The 15730-nt window shown below is 33.7% G+C and overlaps 2 protein-coding genes and 1 long non-coding RNA gene across 3 annotated transcripts; 1 reads left to right on the top strand and 2 right to left on the bottom strand.

The window, feature by feature from the left end:
- Positions 1 to 1672: 1672 nt before the first annotated feature.
- LOC123694637 lies at positions 1673 to 3655 on the bottom strand. The gene has a single exon (XM_045640127.1). The coding sequence runs from the start codon at positions 3653 to 3655 to the stop codon at positions 2192 to 2194; it is 1464 nt and encodes a 487-aa protein (XP_045496083.1). The 3' UTR covers positions 1673 to 2191.
- On the bottom strand, positions 3645 to 12561 carry LOC123694649 (U6 snRNA phosphodiesterase). Its single transcript, XM_045640144.1, has 5 exons — positions 12272 to 12561; positions 11908 to 12050; positions 11424 to 11607; positions 4888 to 5050; positions 3645 to 3839 (listed from the first exon to the last, which is right to left on the bottom strand). Exons 1-5 carry the CDS (start codon positions 12340 to 12342, stop codon positions 3645 to 3647), a joined length of 756 nt encoding a protein of 251 aa, XP_045496100.1. The 5' UTR covers positions 12343 to 12561.
- A 2265-nt stretch (positions 12562 to 14826) lies between these two features.
- LOC123694450 lies at positions 14827 to 15339 on the top strand. Its single transcript, XR_006751812.1, has 2 exons — positions 14827 to 14860; positions 15155 to 15339. It is a non-coding gene; the product is annotated as an uncharacterized LOC123694450 (long non-coding RNA).
- The last annotated feature ends 391 nt before the right edge of the window (positions 15340 to 15730 follow it).

Raw genomic sequence — 15730 nt, 5'->3', positions numbered from 1 at the left:
GAAAACGGTGCGCCCAGAAACAAACATACCTACCTAATTCAGTTACAATCCTTTTTTTGTTCCGTAATATATTGTATTCTAATACGATTTTTTTTATTCGTCGGCCAGTTCTACTAGGTATAAAAAGATAAAATTGAAATATAATTATTGTAGCGACAGCCATATGTTACTATGTTTTCGTAAATATGTTTTTCACCTTCCTGGTTATTTTCACATAATCTTATATATAGGTATATAAATGAATCGCAAAATGTGTTGGTAAGCGCATAACTCGAGAACGGCTGAACCGATTTCGATAATTCTTTTTTTATTATATTCCTTGAAGTACGAGGATGGTTCTTATGTAGAGAAAACGTAAACATGTACCACGGGCGAAGCCGGGGCGGACCGCTAGTCTAATATAAAAATGAATCGCAAAATGTGTTGGTAAGCGCATAACTCGAGAACGGCTGAACCGATTTCGATAATTCTTTTTTTATTATATTCCTTGAAGTACGAGGATGGTTCTTACTTCTTATGGAGAGAAAACGTAAACATGTACCACGGGCGAAGCCGGGGCGGACCGCTAGTAAATAATAAAATAATAAATAGTGTATTAGATTTGTTATTGTATCTTGTATACCTACGAATAATTATTCTTACGTCTTGTTGGGAAATGTTCAAATACCTACCTATTGAAATAATTTACTGTTACAAATCATTAGTGTTATTAGGTAGTTTTGAGTGAATAGGCATGGATCAGAAATTCAGAATATAATATGCTACTAACTACTCAAATACATACACGCCAAACTTGTTTTACATTCACGCCATCTAGAGTTCAATCTTTATCATTTTTGTATACGTCTGTGTGTGTAAACGACCCTGTATGCAATGACAGATGTTAAAACGCATGGTTTTACCGAATTGGGTGGATTTTAAGGCAATGATATGACATATTTAAATAAAATATAATATTCAGTAATCGCCATGACTATTCCTACGACCTTAATCTTTTCCAATTACGCAAAAACTCAAATAAACTAGAAATGTAGAATTCAGCGCCATCTAGCGGGACATTGGCTGGGAACAGATCGTAGCAATCACCTTAACACATAGAAACAAGGTTGAATTTTTTGTTAAACGTAATAATAAGGACAGTCGACTGTGACATTAAATTGCTATTGGGGAATATTTATGTTTTTCTTTTTTGTCTTAAATTAATAGTTTACTATTTTATAACGTAGAAGAAAATATTAATGGGCTTCAAAATACTCTAGATATTTTTAAAAATGAAATTCAAAACTTTTAAAAAATTTAAGCAGTTCAAACGCCACCATTATGCGCGCGCTTTGCGTGACGTCACATGACACGTCCAGTGGGTGTTTACCTTAGTATTTACTGTTTACTATGGAGTGATGAATACAATGTCGTATCAGATGACGTCACATTTCGTTCGACCTGTGGTGGCGCGTTTTGGAAGTTTGAATTTCGCTCTCTTATTTTGCACTTTTTGAATATTATTTAAAAAATCCTTTTCATTATAATATTACGATAATAAGTATTCGAGAAAAAAATATTTTAGGCCATTTAAAATTTTATGCATATTCCCTATTGACATTCGTATTACTTGTAAATATTCTTTAATTAGCAAGGAAAAAACGGCATTATATCTAAAAAAAATACATACCAATGAAATGTTATTCCTTTATTTGTAATTTTACATCTTGTGGAAGAATTTCCGCAATGGAAAATGCTGAAACACACCATGTTTACACTCGCACGTCTCGAGAGCAACTGAACAGCGACGAACGCACTGGTGGCTTGGAAGTCACCTTAGTGGCGACAAGGTCACGCGCGCTTACGACTTCTAGTGTCTTGTTATTTAGATTTCTATGGTACCTACTTATACTTTCAGGTACAACGGGAACGAAGAAGCGGAATATACATAGTAAAATTAGAACATTAAATTAAAATTACATAGGTACATAAAATAATAAATATAACAAATTCTTTTACTTTATAATTTTATCATCAAATAACATTCTTGCAGTAAAAAATTAACAGGTATATGAACTTAAACTGAAATATTTTTTTAAAGACCACAAATAAGGTTCAGAATGGGAAGCTATTTTAATATTTAATAAAATAATATCTATGAAAGCAGAAATCGCTCTCAATACTCAGACAGTCAATCAAACTAATCTCACAATTATAGTAATTTAATGAAAGAAGGTAAATCACCCAATTTACATCTGGTTGGTTTTATCACATTACAGTTATCTATTTCTTCAGTAACAGTTTCTTTAAAATATCTACTATCAAGAATTACCTCGGCAATGTTTTTGGAATCTTCTTCTGAAGTATTTAGAGGAATTCTTTTGTAAACCTTTTCTTGAGTTCCTTTTTTTAACAGTAAATTTTTTTTAACACTATTTGGCGATACTTTTGACTGTAAACTTTTCCTGTTTATCATTGGTTTTATATGCCTAAATAAGCAATTCTCACCCTTTTCACAATATCCACGCACAAAATCTTGGCAAATTTTTGCTTTTTCACTCAATTTTACATGTAAGTATGGACAATTTTCTTTGACGCAAATGCCTTTTAAATAAAAATTACATGTAGGCATTTTTTTCATTGACAATTCATGGGAAAAGCAACACGTATCATCATGGCATATACCTTTTAAAAATTTTCTACACAAAGTTACATGTTTTTTGTTATGGAGGTATTCACAATTACCTTTAATATTTCTGAGACATTTTCCATACTTCGAAAATAATGGACATGGAATATTATTTATTTTGGTTTTGCCTTTTATATTTTCAATTGCAGCCCTATACCTTTGTTTGGTATAAATTCGTCTTAGTTTTTGATTTTGTCTTAAAATATGTATTGAAGTACGACTTCTTAATAAACTACGATTCAAAAGTGGTTGCATTGAAATACTGTTTCGTATGAGTTTTTGCTCAGTTGGAAATATATTTTTGAAAGGTACAAATTTAGTTATTTTCTCTTTAACGTTATTTTCATTACTCTTTTGCACATTATTGATGGTTATCATTTTATATTTATTTATTTTCAATCTTGATTTTGTTTGAGATTGTGAAGTTGGGGTGTTAGCTACATTTTTTCTTATTAAATGATACCTGGACTTAACAATAGGTAATTGTAAAGTATTGTTTTTCTTACTATGTGTATCTTGTAAATCAACTTTGTAGTTGCTGCATTGATTTATTTGAGTGCAACTGTTCCTAACTAGGCTATAGCGAGATTTATTCACCCCAGTTTCATTACTTCTGCTTTCTGTCACATTATTAGGAAAACTTAAACTTCTAGATGGCTCAGGAATTTGATTGGGCAATAAGTTGTATAAACAATTATTATAGCACTCTAAAGAAGCTTCTAAAGGGACTGCTGGCTTGAAACATACAGTTTGATTATCAATTAGATTGTTTTCATGTAATGTTCTCATTTCACTAATAAAATTCTTAGATTTTATGAAATGTGGGTTCACAAAAATTTTGTTTACATTACTTGTCTGTTCATTATTTTTCACAAAATTTTGGTTAATGTATATTGTATTGTGCTGACTTAATGGCATGCTATTTCTCCCTTTCGAAGTTGCATAATTTGGATTAATATAAACTCTATTGTTGTGTTTATCCTCCATTGCAATCTAAACAAAATTGATAAAATCTGTTTCCAACTTTGCAGTCCACTTTCTTTATAGTCACAGTATTGAGAGCAACTTCACTGTCTTTCATCAAAATTCCATTTAACTCTTCAATTTTTTCTGAGATTATGTTTTTCCAGTCACCGTTCCACCATAAAATACTCATATGAAATGAAGGATCCTGAAAGAATTTAAAATATTCAATAAAAAATATTTCACGTTTTTTTTTTAATAAGGCTGCCATCAGACAGACTGCAACACAACAACCGCATGAAGTCGCATTAGTAACCGCACGCAGTTGCTATACTCAACTGCACGCAGTTGTCTGCAGTCGGGTCCGACTTCACGCAGTCGAAACCAAGCATGTAGGCCAAGAGTTAGTGTAAGGTTTGACGTCGAAATGGAAGCATACACGTTACGTCTCTTAAGGCGACTACACCACCGAAACTAGCGAACTAGAGAACTTTTGATTACCGCCAAAAGTGGCCACTTTTGGCGGTAATCAAAAGTTCTCTAGAATAATGAACAGTTAGAATAGTGAAAAGTAATACCAAAAATACTACAAGTAATATACTAGCAAAGTACCGAGCTAGATTTTTTAAATTTGATCTGGTTAAGGAGTAAAAAAATAAAATGTTCGGTGGCGCTAGTTTCGGTGGTGTAGGCCTCTTAATATTATTACGGCGCCGCCGCCGCCGGCGATATAACCGAATTAAAAAACTGCAAAATACACCACGAATGTGGATTGATCCTTTGCTATTATTTTGCCATACGGAATATTATTTTGCTATTATTTTGCGTTCGGTTCTTTGACTGACTGCACACTAACTGTATGCAGTAGCGGTGGACAGCATGCGGCGACGCTACCCGACTTCAGCCGACCGCGCGAAGTTGAACGCGCGACTGTATGCAGTTGATATTGACTTCACTCGACTGCAGCCGACTGCGTGCAGTTGATATCATGACAGCATGAAGTCGAACACACAACTGCTTGCAGTTATATATATCGACCGCGCGCAGTTGCTGCGATGCAGTCTGTCTGATGGCACCCTAACTCAGCCCCCGGAATCACAGACACAATAGAAAATCTATTGTGTCAAGGACCCGATCGGGCTGCTGGGGGCTCAATGGGTTAACAATTAAATCTTGAATTTTCATGGATTAATGTTTAACAATCATTATTTGTTATTATTGACTACATGACATAAATGAATTCACTTTATATTTACCTCATAAAACTTGGGTAAGCTAAATTCACTCAGCACCGCATCAATACTTTCAGTTATTTTTAAAAGATACTTCTTACTGAAATGATCTGTTTTTAATGCAAGAAATGTCCGAGTCTTTTCCTCATTAGTGTACACCGCCACAGATTGAAATCCCAGTTCAAAACTAGAAAGGAAATTAATTTATTTTTTCAAACCAATAAAAAACATGAGTTTGATTGATGAGTCATGATTTGTACATACTTAAATAAATTCTATCTATAAACTTTTAAGTAATGTTACAAATTAATGTGTATATTTTGCGAATCTTGAATGTTATAAAAATATTTGTTTATCATTAAAAAAAAATTTACTCATATATCTAGATTTTACATACATGTGGTTATCAGAGTACCTAAGGGTCTTTTTCAAAAAAAATGTTCATACGAAAATTGCGTGTCCTAAGACTTCAAGCCTCTATTCTTCAGGCAAATGCAGTTCAAACTTAGTGTTTTAATCAGAAAACGATAAAATACGTTTTAAATTTATTATTAAAATCTTGAGAAGTACGAAAGTCTGTGGAATATTGATTAAATTAATAATTACTAGGAAGATGAAAGATGATTTTTACGTGTCCCACGCAGGTTTTGTAAAGTTCCGAACGTAAAATATCACCGTATATCCGACCTTTTGTTCAATAATTTTATGTAATTTGGCAGGATTATATGATCTAAATTGAATAATAAACTTAATTCATAGGGTACTAGAGTACAAAATTATTTAAAATACACGTTTTATCTTGTCCCTCAAAATAACGTTGATGGAAAATTCCATATACGCTACACTGTTTTACTGATTTTGAGTAGAAAATTGAATGAACTAAGAGTATTTTTTTAGTGTTAGCAACATTTTAGAACGTGAATATCCGCCATATTTGTTAAAAGACAGCAGTTTTGTCTAAACAGTGAGAGTGAGCGGTCGGGCGTCACGAAGTCCTGTTCGCAATTTCCACTACGAACTTGATTTTATTAAGTAAGTAATGTTTGTTTGATTTATAACTTTTCATAGCTAATTAGAAAAAAGTGTCTTTAATCGGAATTAAGTGGACCATTTCGTTAAATTACAGTTTAACTATTGATTTCTTGAGTTTGTTTTTGTGAAGCCATCATACGTCACGTCCATTACGCTACGTGTTGTACTAGCGGAACGCCAAATGTGACGTAGTGGAATTTTAAAGCATGGTTTACACAGTCATGTCGATATAGTTTTTACAATCAAAACAATTTGACATTAAAAAAATGTTTTTAAATTGTTGAGAGATTGATTGATTATTTTTACTTACTTACTTACTTACTTACTTACTCCTGTGGCGCTGAAACCCCGAAGTGGGTCTTGGCCTCCGAGACGAGAACTCTCCACCTTCCCCGGTCCTGAGCGGTCACTTGCCAGTTTTCACTGGCTTGAATCGCACTCAGGTCCCTCTCCACTTGTTCGCGCCAGCGATACTTGGGTCGACCCACCGGCCGACGGCCCGAGGGACGGCCCAAGTATGCTCTCTTCAGACCTCGCTCCTCACCCATTCGCTCTACATGACCAAGCCAACGCAGGCGATGCGCTTTTATTTCCCCAAGTATATTTGGCTCGGCCATGAGTTTTTCTAATTCGGCATTCTTCCGGATTCTCCAACTTCCATCCTCTTGTCTGATAGGACCAAAGATCTTCCTAAGAAGCTTTCGTTCTGTGACTAAAAGGTTACGCTCTTCGTTCTGGGTTAGGGTCCAGGCTTCACAACCATAGGTAAGTATTGGTCTTATAACCGTTTTGTATATCCGCAGTTTGGTTTTTTTACTTAGAAGCCTGGACACGAGGACTTTATGCAAGGCTGCACCACACTTGAGGGTATTTTGTATGCGGATTTTAATTTCTTCCTCTCTAGTGTGTGCATCCGTTATCGTGCAACCCAGATATCTGAAGCTAGCTACTCCCGTGTACGTCGTATCTCCAACCTGTAGGTTTTGGCGTTGAGTTCGTGTGTCCCTATAGCGCTTCATATGGAGATATTCCGTTTTTTTTCCGTTTATTTTTAGTCCGACCTTTTCAGCTTCTTGTTTTAAGGTCTCAGCGGCTTTACCCACTTCGTCACGGTTTTCACCAAGCAATGCGAGGTCGTCAGCATATCCAATCACCAAATGCTTTCCATTTAGTAACACTCCGCAGTCCAATGCAAGCATTTTCCGCAGGATATATTCCAGTACCAAATTGAATAGCACAGGCGACAGAGAATCGCCTTGTTTTAATCCGGTGAACACCGCAAACTCTTCTGTTAGTTCTTTGCCCACCCTCACTCGCATGTTACTGTCTCCAATAGCTGTTTTAATTAAGTCCACCAGTTTGGCTGGAATTCCAAGTTCCTTTAAAATTGCAAACAGGGCGCCCCTATCAATACTGTCGTAAGCCTTCTCGAAATCCACAAATAGCGCGTGCATGCTCAGAGCGTATTCCCACCTCTTTTCCATGATCTGTTTGAGCAGGAAAATCTGGTCGATCGTACTTCGGTTTCGACGAAACCCACACTGATAATCACTGAGGATTTTTTCCGCGTAGGGTTCCAGTCTATCCAGCAATATGTACGACAGGATTTTATATGCTGTTGGCAACAGAGCAATTCCGCGGTAGTTGCTACATTTCCTCTTGCTACCTTTTTTATGCACTGGGCAGATGATCCCTGTATTCCAATCTTTTGGCTGTATATGTTCCTCCCATATTCGATTGATTATTTTTAGTGAAAAGTAATTGTATAAAGCATTAAGGTTTAATTTAAATAATTTAATCGATCGAACAGTTAGAAATTTTTGTAATAATCACTATTTTTCGATATGTATATAAATTATGGAGCTTTAAAATATTTCTTTTTTAGACCAGATTATGGTGTTGACGGCAGCGGAGCGGTCGAAAAGATACCGAGAAAAAATTAAACAGGACCCAGTAAAAAAAGAAATTTAAAAAAAAGGAACTTAAAAGACTGAAGAAGCATTTTAAAAAAATTAAAGAATTAACTGAAGAAGAAAAAGACGCCAGACGTAAGCGATGGAGAGAACAAAAAAGAAGACAAAAAGAAAAGAAGAAGTCTTTAGGACAAGGGGAGGCTGCAGCTAGACAGCAGTTGGCTCCAACGGAACAACAGCCAGCAGGCAATGCAGTTCCTCGTTTACTTAAATTAAAATTAAAAAAAATGAGTAAAAGTTATACGATCGCTCTTAACAACATACAAAAATATAAAACAGCTCTAAACAGCATAAGGAAGAAGCTCTACCGAGCGAAAAAACAACACGAAAAGGAAATGCATTTACTAGAGACTGAAAACGATAAGCTTAAGGCGCGGCAAGAAGTAATGGAAGTGGCGATACGCGAAACATACCGTGATTCCAAAAAAAATCCAGAAAAAAGAGTTATTAAAAGTATAGCATTAAAAATAGGTGACAAAATGAACACAAAACCGGAACGAAACTTGTTGGGACTTAAAGGTGGAGTAAGGAAAACCAATTTCAATAGCAGACCTCTGAACAAGAGTATTGTGGAGGACTTGGAGAAGTTCTACAATCGTGATGATATTAGTAGAAGCACTGCAGGTAAACGTGAAACCAGGACTAAGAATAAAAGAAAAGTGCAGATCAGATATCTAGTCGATACCATGCAAAATCTTTATAAAATTTATAAAGATGAAGGCGGAAAGCATAGCTTTACTACATTCTTCAGGTATAAGCCATATTACGTACTTTCACCAAGTGCAACAACCAGAAACACATGTATGTGTATCAAGCACAGTAACATAGAATTCATGTTTAATGCTCTGAAACTCAAAGGAGTCATATCACACAAAAGCATGACTGAGCTATTAAACGAAATCGCATGTGACACTAAATCTTTTAACTGCATGTACAATAAATGTCATCAATGCAAAATTGCTAAAATTCAATACAATGAATTGCACGATGAGGTAGCTTGGTTCAAATGGGGTAGGGTTATTCATACCTATGTAAAATCAGGCCAAGAAATGACGACAAAAAAGACTACTAAACAACAAATAAAAGGTACTGTACTAGATCTTATCGCGGAGTTTAAAAAAGAATTGCCTGCATTTAAAACTCATTGCTTTAATTGGAGAGAACAGCAACGTCAGTATCGAACTTGTGTCACTAATATGAAAGAGGAAGAAATTGGTATTTTGTGTGATTTCTCCGAAAATTATGAATGCAAATACAGCGAAGAAATTCAGTCGATGCACTTTGGTGCGTCGAAAAATGCAATTAGTCTGCATTGTGGTGTGATTTTTGGAAATGAGCGTTCGCAATCGTTTGTTACGGTGTCCGACGATAACTGTCACGAGCCTCATGCCATTTGGGCACATCTTATGCCTGTTTTAAAACTGGCCAAAGAGGAGTTTCCAAACGCACAAATAATCCACTTTTTTTCCGATGGTCCAAGCACGCAATATAGACAGAAAAAAAATTTCTATTTGCTTAATTTATTCACACAGAAATTAAATCTAGCCTACTCAACCTGGTCATTCTCTGAAGCCGGACATGGAAAAAGTATGGCAGATGGCATCGGAGGATCAGTAAAAAGACAGCTTGACAAAAGAATATCGTATGGTCATGATATTACCAATGCGACTGAAGCGTGTCATGTTTTGCCAAATATTATGAAGTCTGTAAAGTGTCTTTACGTTTCGGATAGTGACATACACAATTTTAAAAAACTTATCCCTGATGGTTTGCGCGCCGTACCTGGAACAATGCAATTGCATCAAATAATTTCTGTTCAACCCCATGAGATCCGATACCGTGAATTGAGTTGTTTCTGTGGTGAAATGCGAGGTTTGTGCAGCTGCTATAATCCCAAAACATATTTATTGACAGATCAGATGAAATCAATTACTGTAGAACCTGAAAGTGATGATACGATTAATGAGCTATCAAACCTTTCGTTTCTTGATAGTGCAGATCCAGGACCATCCTTAATTTCAAGCCCAGAACCGTCTATATCACAGCTTCAAACCGATTTCCTTATTGATGAATGTCCCTTTTTGGAAGGTACAGAAGCCGTACCACGTGTTGTTTCTCCAAAATATTCTTTACTTGAAACTCATTTTCCACCGACCGTTAAAGGAATTCACAAAAATTTAGATTGCGGTCCTATGCAATTTACGTCACCCATTAAAAAAGTAAAGGTGCTCAAACCCCTTCACGTACCCTTTGAAGAATACACTAATAAACCCCAATCAAACCCAAGTAAGATTTTACAAGAGAACGTTGAGACCCAGAACATACCCTTTGAAGTATACGCCAATAAATCCCAATCAAACCCAAGTAAGATATTACAAGTAAAAGTTGAGAATCAGAACATAATAATAGGGAAACGTAATGCTACATCGAGAACATTTCCATGTCATGTTTGTAAAACTCGCCAAAGTTTCATTCTGCACGAAATGGCAAAGTGTATGGTGTGCAGCAAATGGGTTTGCATATCATGTAGTGGTACTACATCATTCACAAATTTTTGTCTTAAATGGTTCTCTTATTCGACTTCTTGATTCGTTGATTCGTTCGTACAAATAAATAATTTAATTATTTTACGAACGAATCACCACTAATAAAAAAATAATAATGACTTTTTTATATTTTTTTTACGATTTTAAAGACATACGTTATTAAAAATACGTATGTTACGTTACGTATGTGTTAAGAATTCCTCAAAATGTTATTTTAGAGTGTTTTAATTAATGACTTTACTTGATTGTTGTTAAGTAAGTATTGTTTTAAAGTTGATTAATTCTAAGTAATGTAAACTGTGCCTTATAATTCCTAAACGTGACGATTTGTTCTATTAACGTCACTTGTCCTACTTTCATGGTGATATTTAGATTTAATTTAAAAATATTTTCATAAGATTACTACTCTGACTTAAATTGTTTATAATAATATTGTTTAAAAGTTTTATGAAACATAATTTTTTATATCATATTTTATAGAAAAGTGCCAAAGTAGAGGCTTGACTGTGCAATGAAACGTGCCATAAAGTAACGTAGAGGAATAGTTTTCGTAGAAAAAAAGTTGATTTTATTTGTATTACTAATTATAAGTTTGTGATTTTGAAGACTGTTCTTGTTAAAATTAAATATAATAAAAAAAAAACTTATTTGATTTACCAGTGAGTTTTAATACCTATCTAAACTTTGTGACGTAACGGAACTTTTTAGTTACCATCCCTCCTTAAAATATGTATTTCTCGTAAAAAATTAGAAACATATCATATTAAATTTCATTATTTTTTGAAACATAATATAACTCGTTAGCTTACAACTTGTTTTATTTCAATATTGTTTTTTTCTTTCTGGGTGGAATTCCATTACGCAACGAACATTTTTTTTTAAAACCACCCCTAAGCAGTATTGTACATAAAATGTGATATAATTGAGAGTATAATTCATAATATTTAAGCATTCAGACATAAAAAAGTCAGTATTAGATAAATAGAATAGGTGCAAAAATAATACATACCTTTCTAAACTTTTAATTGAATCTTGAAGAGATGTAGTAAATTCTGAGATTAGATGATACTTCAATACAATGGTCTTAGTCACACTGATATGTAAATTATCACATAAATAGCTGGGTTCATTAATTGTTCTTACTACTTCCTTGAATTGCACTAATAACTCATTTAAATTGTCATATTGTGGATCTACGATACAAAGAAATAATTAGCTTAACATTTTTTGTACTGTGAACTGTGCATCTGTTGTGTGTCATAAAAATCAGTACATTTATACATAGCCATATATAACAATTCAGTACTACTTTATGCATTACTTACTACTAGTATACCATGATTTGATAAAAAATATATTCTAGTATATATGCCCGATTCTATTTTATCTGACTAATATTTTAAGCCGTTAAAGTTAAGAAGTAGAAACCAATTAACACAATAATTTGTAGACGGCTGAAGAAAAATATAAAAAAATCATGTATTATAACTTACATTGTATGTATGCATATGTTGCCCAATTTCCTCTTATATGAGGAAATGATCGAAGGCGACCATTATGTTGATCTGGATCATCAAGATGACTATCAATGGGAATAGTAGATATTTTACTTAAATCTGGAGGCGGTAATTTTGGTCTGTAATTAAAAATGAACAAAGGTAATTCAAATAAAAAACAAATAGGTACTAAATCGTTTATTCGTTTTTCAGGTTTAGTTTTGAACCCAATCAACGTCTTGAATGTAATTACTGGGTTATTGAACAAAAAATAGAAACAAACCTAATTTCATACCATCAAATAAAATCCATCCATATTTCAGAAAATAATATGCAGTGAAAATGTATCAAATCAACTTACTTCTTTGTTACTTCTTCAGACTCGCTTTCATCAGATCCACCGTATTCACACAAGTAAGACAACCCAGACATGAGAGAATATCTTCAACGCAATGAGAAAGTTGTATGAACATTAAAATATATACCTATTTATCTAGACACTTGGCGTGCTTCACAGAGCAAGTAATATAGGCGTGCTTTTATTTTAGAAATCTAAACTAATTTTTCAGTTTAATCAATAAAATAGATAAGTAGCCACGAAAGATGTCCCGCGGCGAATGTATGAACTAAATTTGACGTTTCGGCCATATTTGAAAATGGACGTAGATCTACACGACCTAAAAGGCCCTACTCACGGTTCAACACAACCCACAATCTGCTGACACAATTTGTTGCAGTCGCGATTGAGCGTTCCCTACTCACGATTCATTCAACCCTCAATCTGATGACACAATTTCATTCCGCGATTGCTTGCCACAACGTGTGCACGTCACGTTGATGCCTGGCCTGATGCTTAAACCTCAACGCAATAATACGCATTCACAGTACGCATTATTAATGGATATACCAATTTATGAAATATAAGATAATTATCTTTGTAAAGCTTGTATTTTTCCAATTTTATTGATAGATTTCAAGGGCTATAAAATATAAACATCTTCCTCAAATATGTAAAAATGTCTTTCCCGCGTTTATCTCAAAACCGCCATTTTGCGATTACTGCATTCTTAGTTATCGCGGCAGAGTAGTCTGCGCATGTGTACAATCATGCACGGAAATTCTTAGCGTTATTAAGCATTTTTTATTTCGTATTTTTGAACTTTAGTAACTTAATATACTAATATTATAAAAGTGAAAGTGAGTTTGTTTGTCTGTTATATCTTCACGCCTAAATGGCAAAACCGATTTTGATGAATTTTGATACAGAGAAAGTTGGGACCCTGGAGACGGATATAGGCTAATAAATATACTAAAATTATGAAAGTATCACGAAAAGAACATATTTAACATGACTGCTTATTAAAATGATGATAAATTTGCCGATTTTTGCCATTAAAATTATTCTAAACAGGTAAATGCATTAATTTCAAGAGTATTCAAGAATATTGTAAATAACGTAAATATAAACTTGCCTGTGAAATTTTATGCCACAATTTGGTTTCCAAACACTTCTGCAATTTTGCACAATACACTACTTTCTTTATATTGGGAAAATATGTATTAAACAAGCAACAATATTCGAAGCGACGCAATTTTTTGACACACATGCCATATTGACAAACTGAGAGTTGCCATAATTTTACTATGGTGACTACCAAGAAGCTTATAACTAATACACTGGAGATTGCACTATGAACATTAACTTGTCACAAGAAAATATGACCTTGAATGACGCCTGTATGTTTTTTTATCCCTTTCACACCAACTTGCCAAGTTATAGTCGAGCCAATTTAATAGGCAACATTTGACGTCTATCAATTTTATCTTCGAAGAGAGGTAACCTGCTTAAAAACATCGATTAAAGTGAATTAATCGATACGGATTTGAAACATTTGTCAATCGAATTTATTAATTTATGATGATTTTTATTCACAAGTAATCAATGCATTCGATTCTAGATGTCAGATTTCGATTTTTAGAGTAACGTCTCTGCTATTTAAAAAGAAAAAAGGTTTATTGACACAAAATTGTAGCGACGTCAGTTCTTCAATTCAGAAATTGTTTATTATGTTTAGTATGGTTTATCAGTAGAATTAAATCTTAAAATTACTTGTATCGGTCATTATTATTATAAATATGTAATCATAATTGAAAAAAGTTAAGCAAATGTGCAGTTCTAACAAAACGAAATATCATGTTATTCTATGTCGTCGTTACTAGGTTACGTTGTTGAATTATGTTGAACTGTCAAATGTTGCCTATTAAAATGGCTCTTAGACCGGGATCCCTCGCCCTTTTTCGTAAGTGATTACTAACAAGCTAAATTTTCGTCAGTAGCTTCATTTTGACGAGACGCCCAACATTAGCTAGTACAAAAATTTCGTAAGTGGTAGCTAACAGGGGTAATGAGAACATAATTTGTTGATTTAGTGGTTATCAAAAATTCATTACTAACTGGTTTTTTTATTTATAATTCTTATAATAATAATCTAAATTAGCCGAAAAAATATTTGTCCTACAAAATGCTAGGTTTGATCAACGAGGTCCCATTTTTGCATATCATATCTACTATAGGTGAGGTAGGTTAGGTATATTCAAGGTCATATTTTCTTGTGACAAGTTAATGATCATAGTGCAATCTCCATGGTGACTACCCAAGGTGACTACCCATAATCAGGGAGTGTGACTTTTTAATGATTGGCTCCACAGAACAGTAAAAACATATAGAAGTGTGATGTGGGCGTGGCCCACGTGCCACTAGTAAGATAAGATCACCTTACTTGGTCTCAGTTGTGCGCAGAAAAATATTCGAGTCGGTAGTCAGCTGTCAAACCTTTTTTCCATATTTATTCATTAATTAGGGCGCAATTAGGGCGTGTTGTTCGGTATTAGAGTGGAAAAATGATAGCAGACGAAATAATATCAGCAATGGAGGCATTTCATACCATCGGTAATTCTTATTTTAATTTATTTTAAATCTAATTTATGTTATAACTTCGCTTGTTGTAATTTGTCAAAAATTTATAAAAATATTAAGTCAAAATGAACCTTAATCAATAAGAAATTAGTACTAATATAGATTGAACAGCAAACAAGAATATTATTGCAATAGACAAACGAATGTCGATTTAGTGATGGTTGTAGCTTATATCGACAGTATCGATACTTTAGAAAATACAAACATTATAAATATTAAATTTTATTTTATTTTTCCTTAGTTTTCATTTATCCAATTTATTTATAGATTTCCCAAAGAGGCTAATTTAAAAGAGAAATGGATAAATGCAACGTGACGAGTTAACTGGATGCCGAACAGCACTAAGAAGTCTAACAAAGGTTGCCGATACATCAAACCTACGGCAGTTCCAAGATTTAAAATAATGCATATTTTCTGTTTGTATTTTGTAAATATAGACTTATACTATTCTATTCCGTTTTTTATTTAATAATAATAATATGAAAAGACATACTTAGTAGTAATAAACATACTCTAAAATGTGGCACATTGTACTATACTCATTTATTAGAAAGAAAAAAAAAATGCACAAAAATATATTTATTTGTGAATTATCGATAACAAGGCTGACATCCCTTAGAGCATAGCATCAGATTAATATCAAGTTAATGTCATTAATGTAGAGTGACATAAATTTCAACCTTATTTCTATGTGTTGAGGTTCAAATTTATATCTATCGAAAACTAACGCCCTCTGTTGTGGAGTAGCTGAATGTTTTTCGAATTTGGAATTTCGGAGCAAAGAGAAACAAAACAGCTAATATGCCTAGGGATGTTATATTAAAATAAACCGTAACAGGGTGC

The sequence above is a fragment of the Colias croceus genome, chromosome 9 (genome assembly GCF_905220415.1).
Source record: "Colias croceus chromosome 9, ilColCroc2.1".
Classification (NCBI taxonomy): Eukaryota; Metazoa; Arthropoda; class Insecta; order Lepidoptera; family Pieridae; genus Colias; species Colias croceus.
Note: the sequence above shows the minus strand (reverse complement) of the source record. Positions and strands in the feature narration are given on the sequence as shown.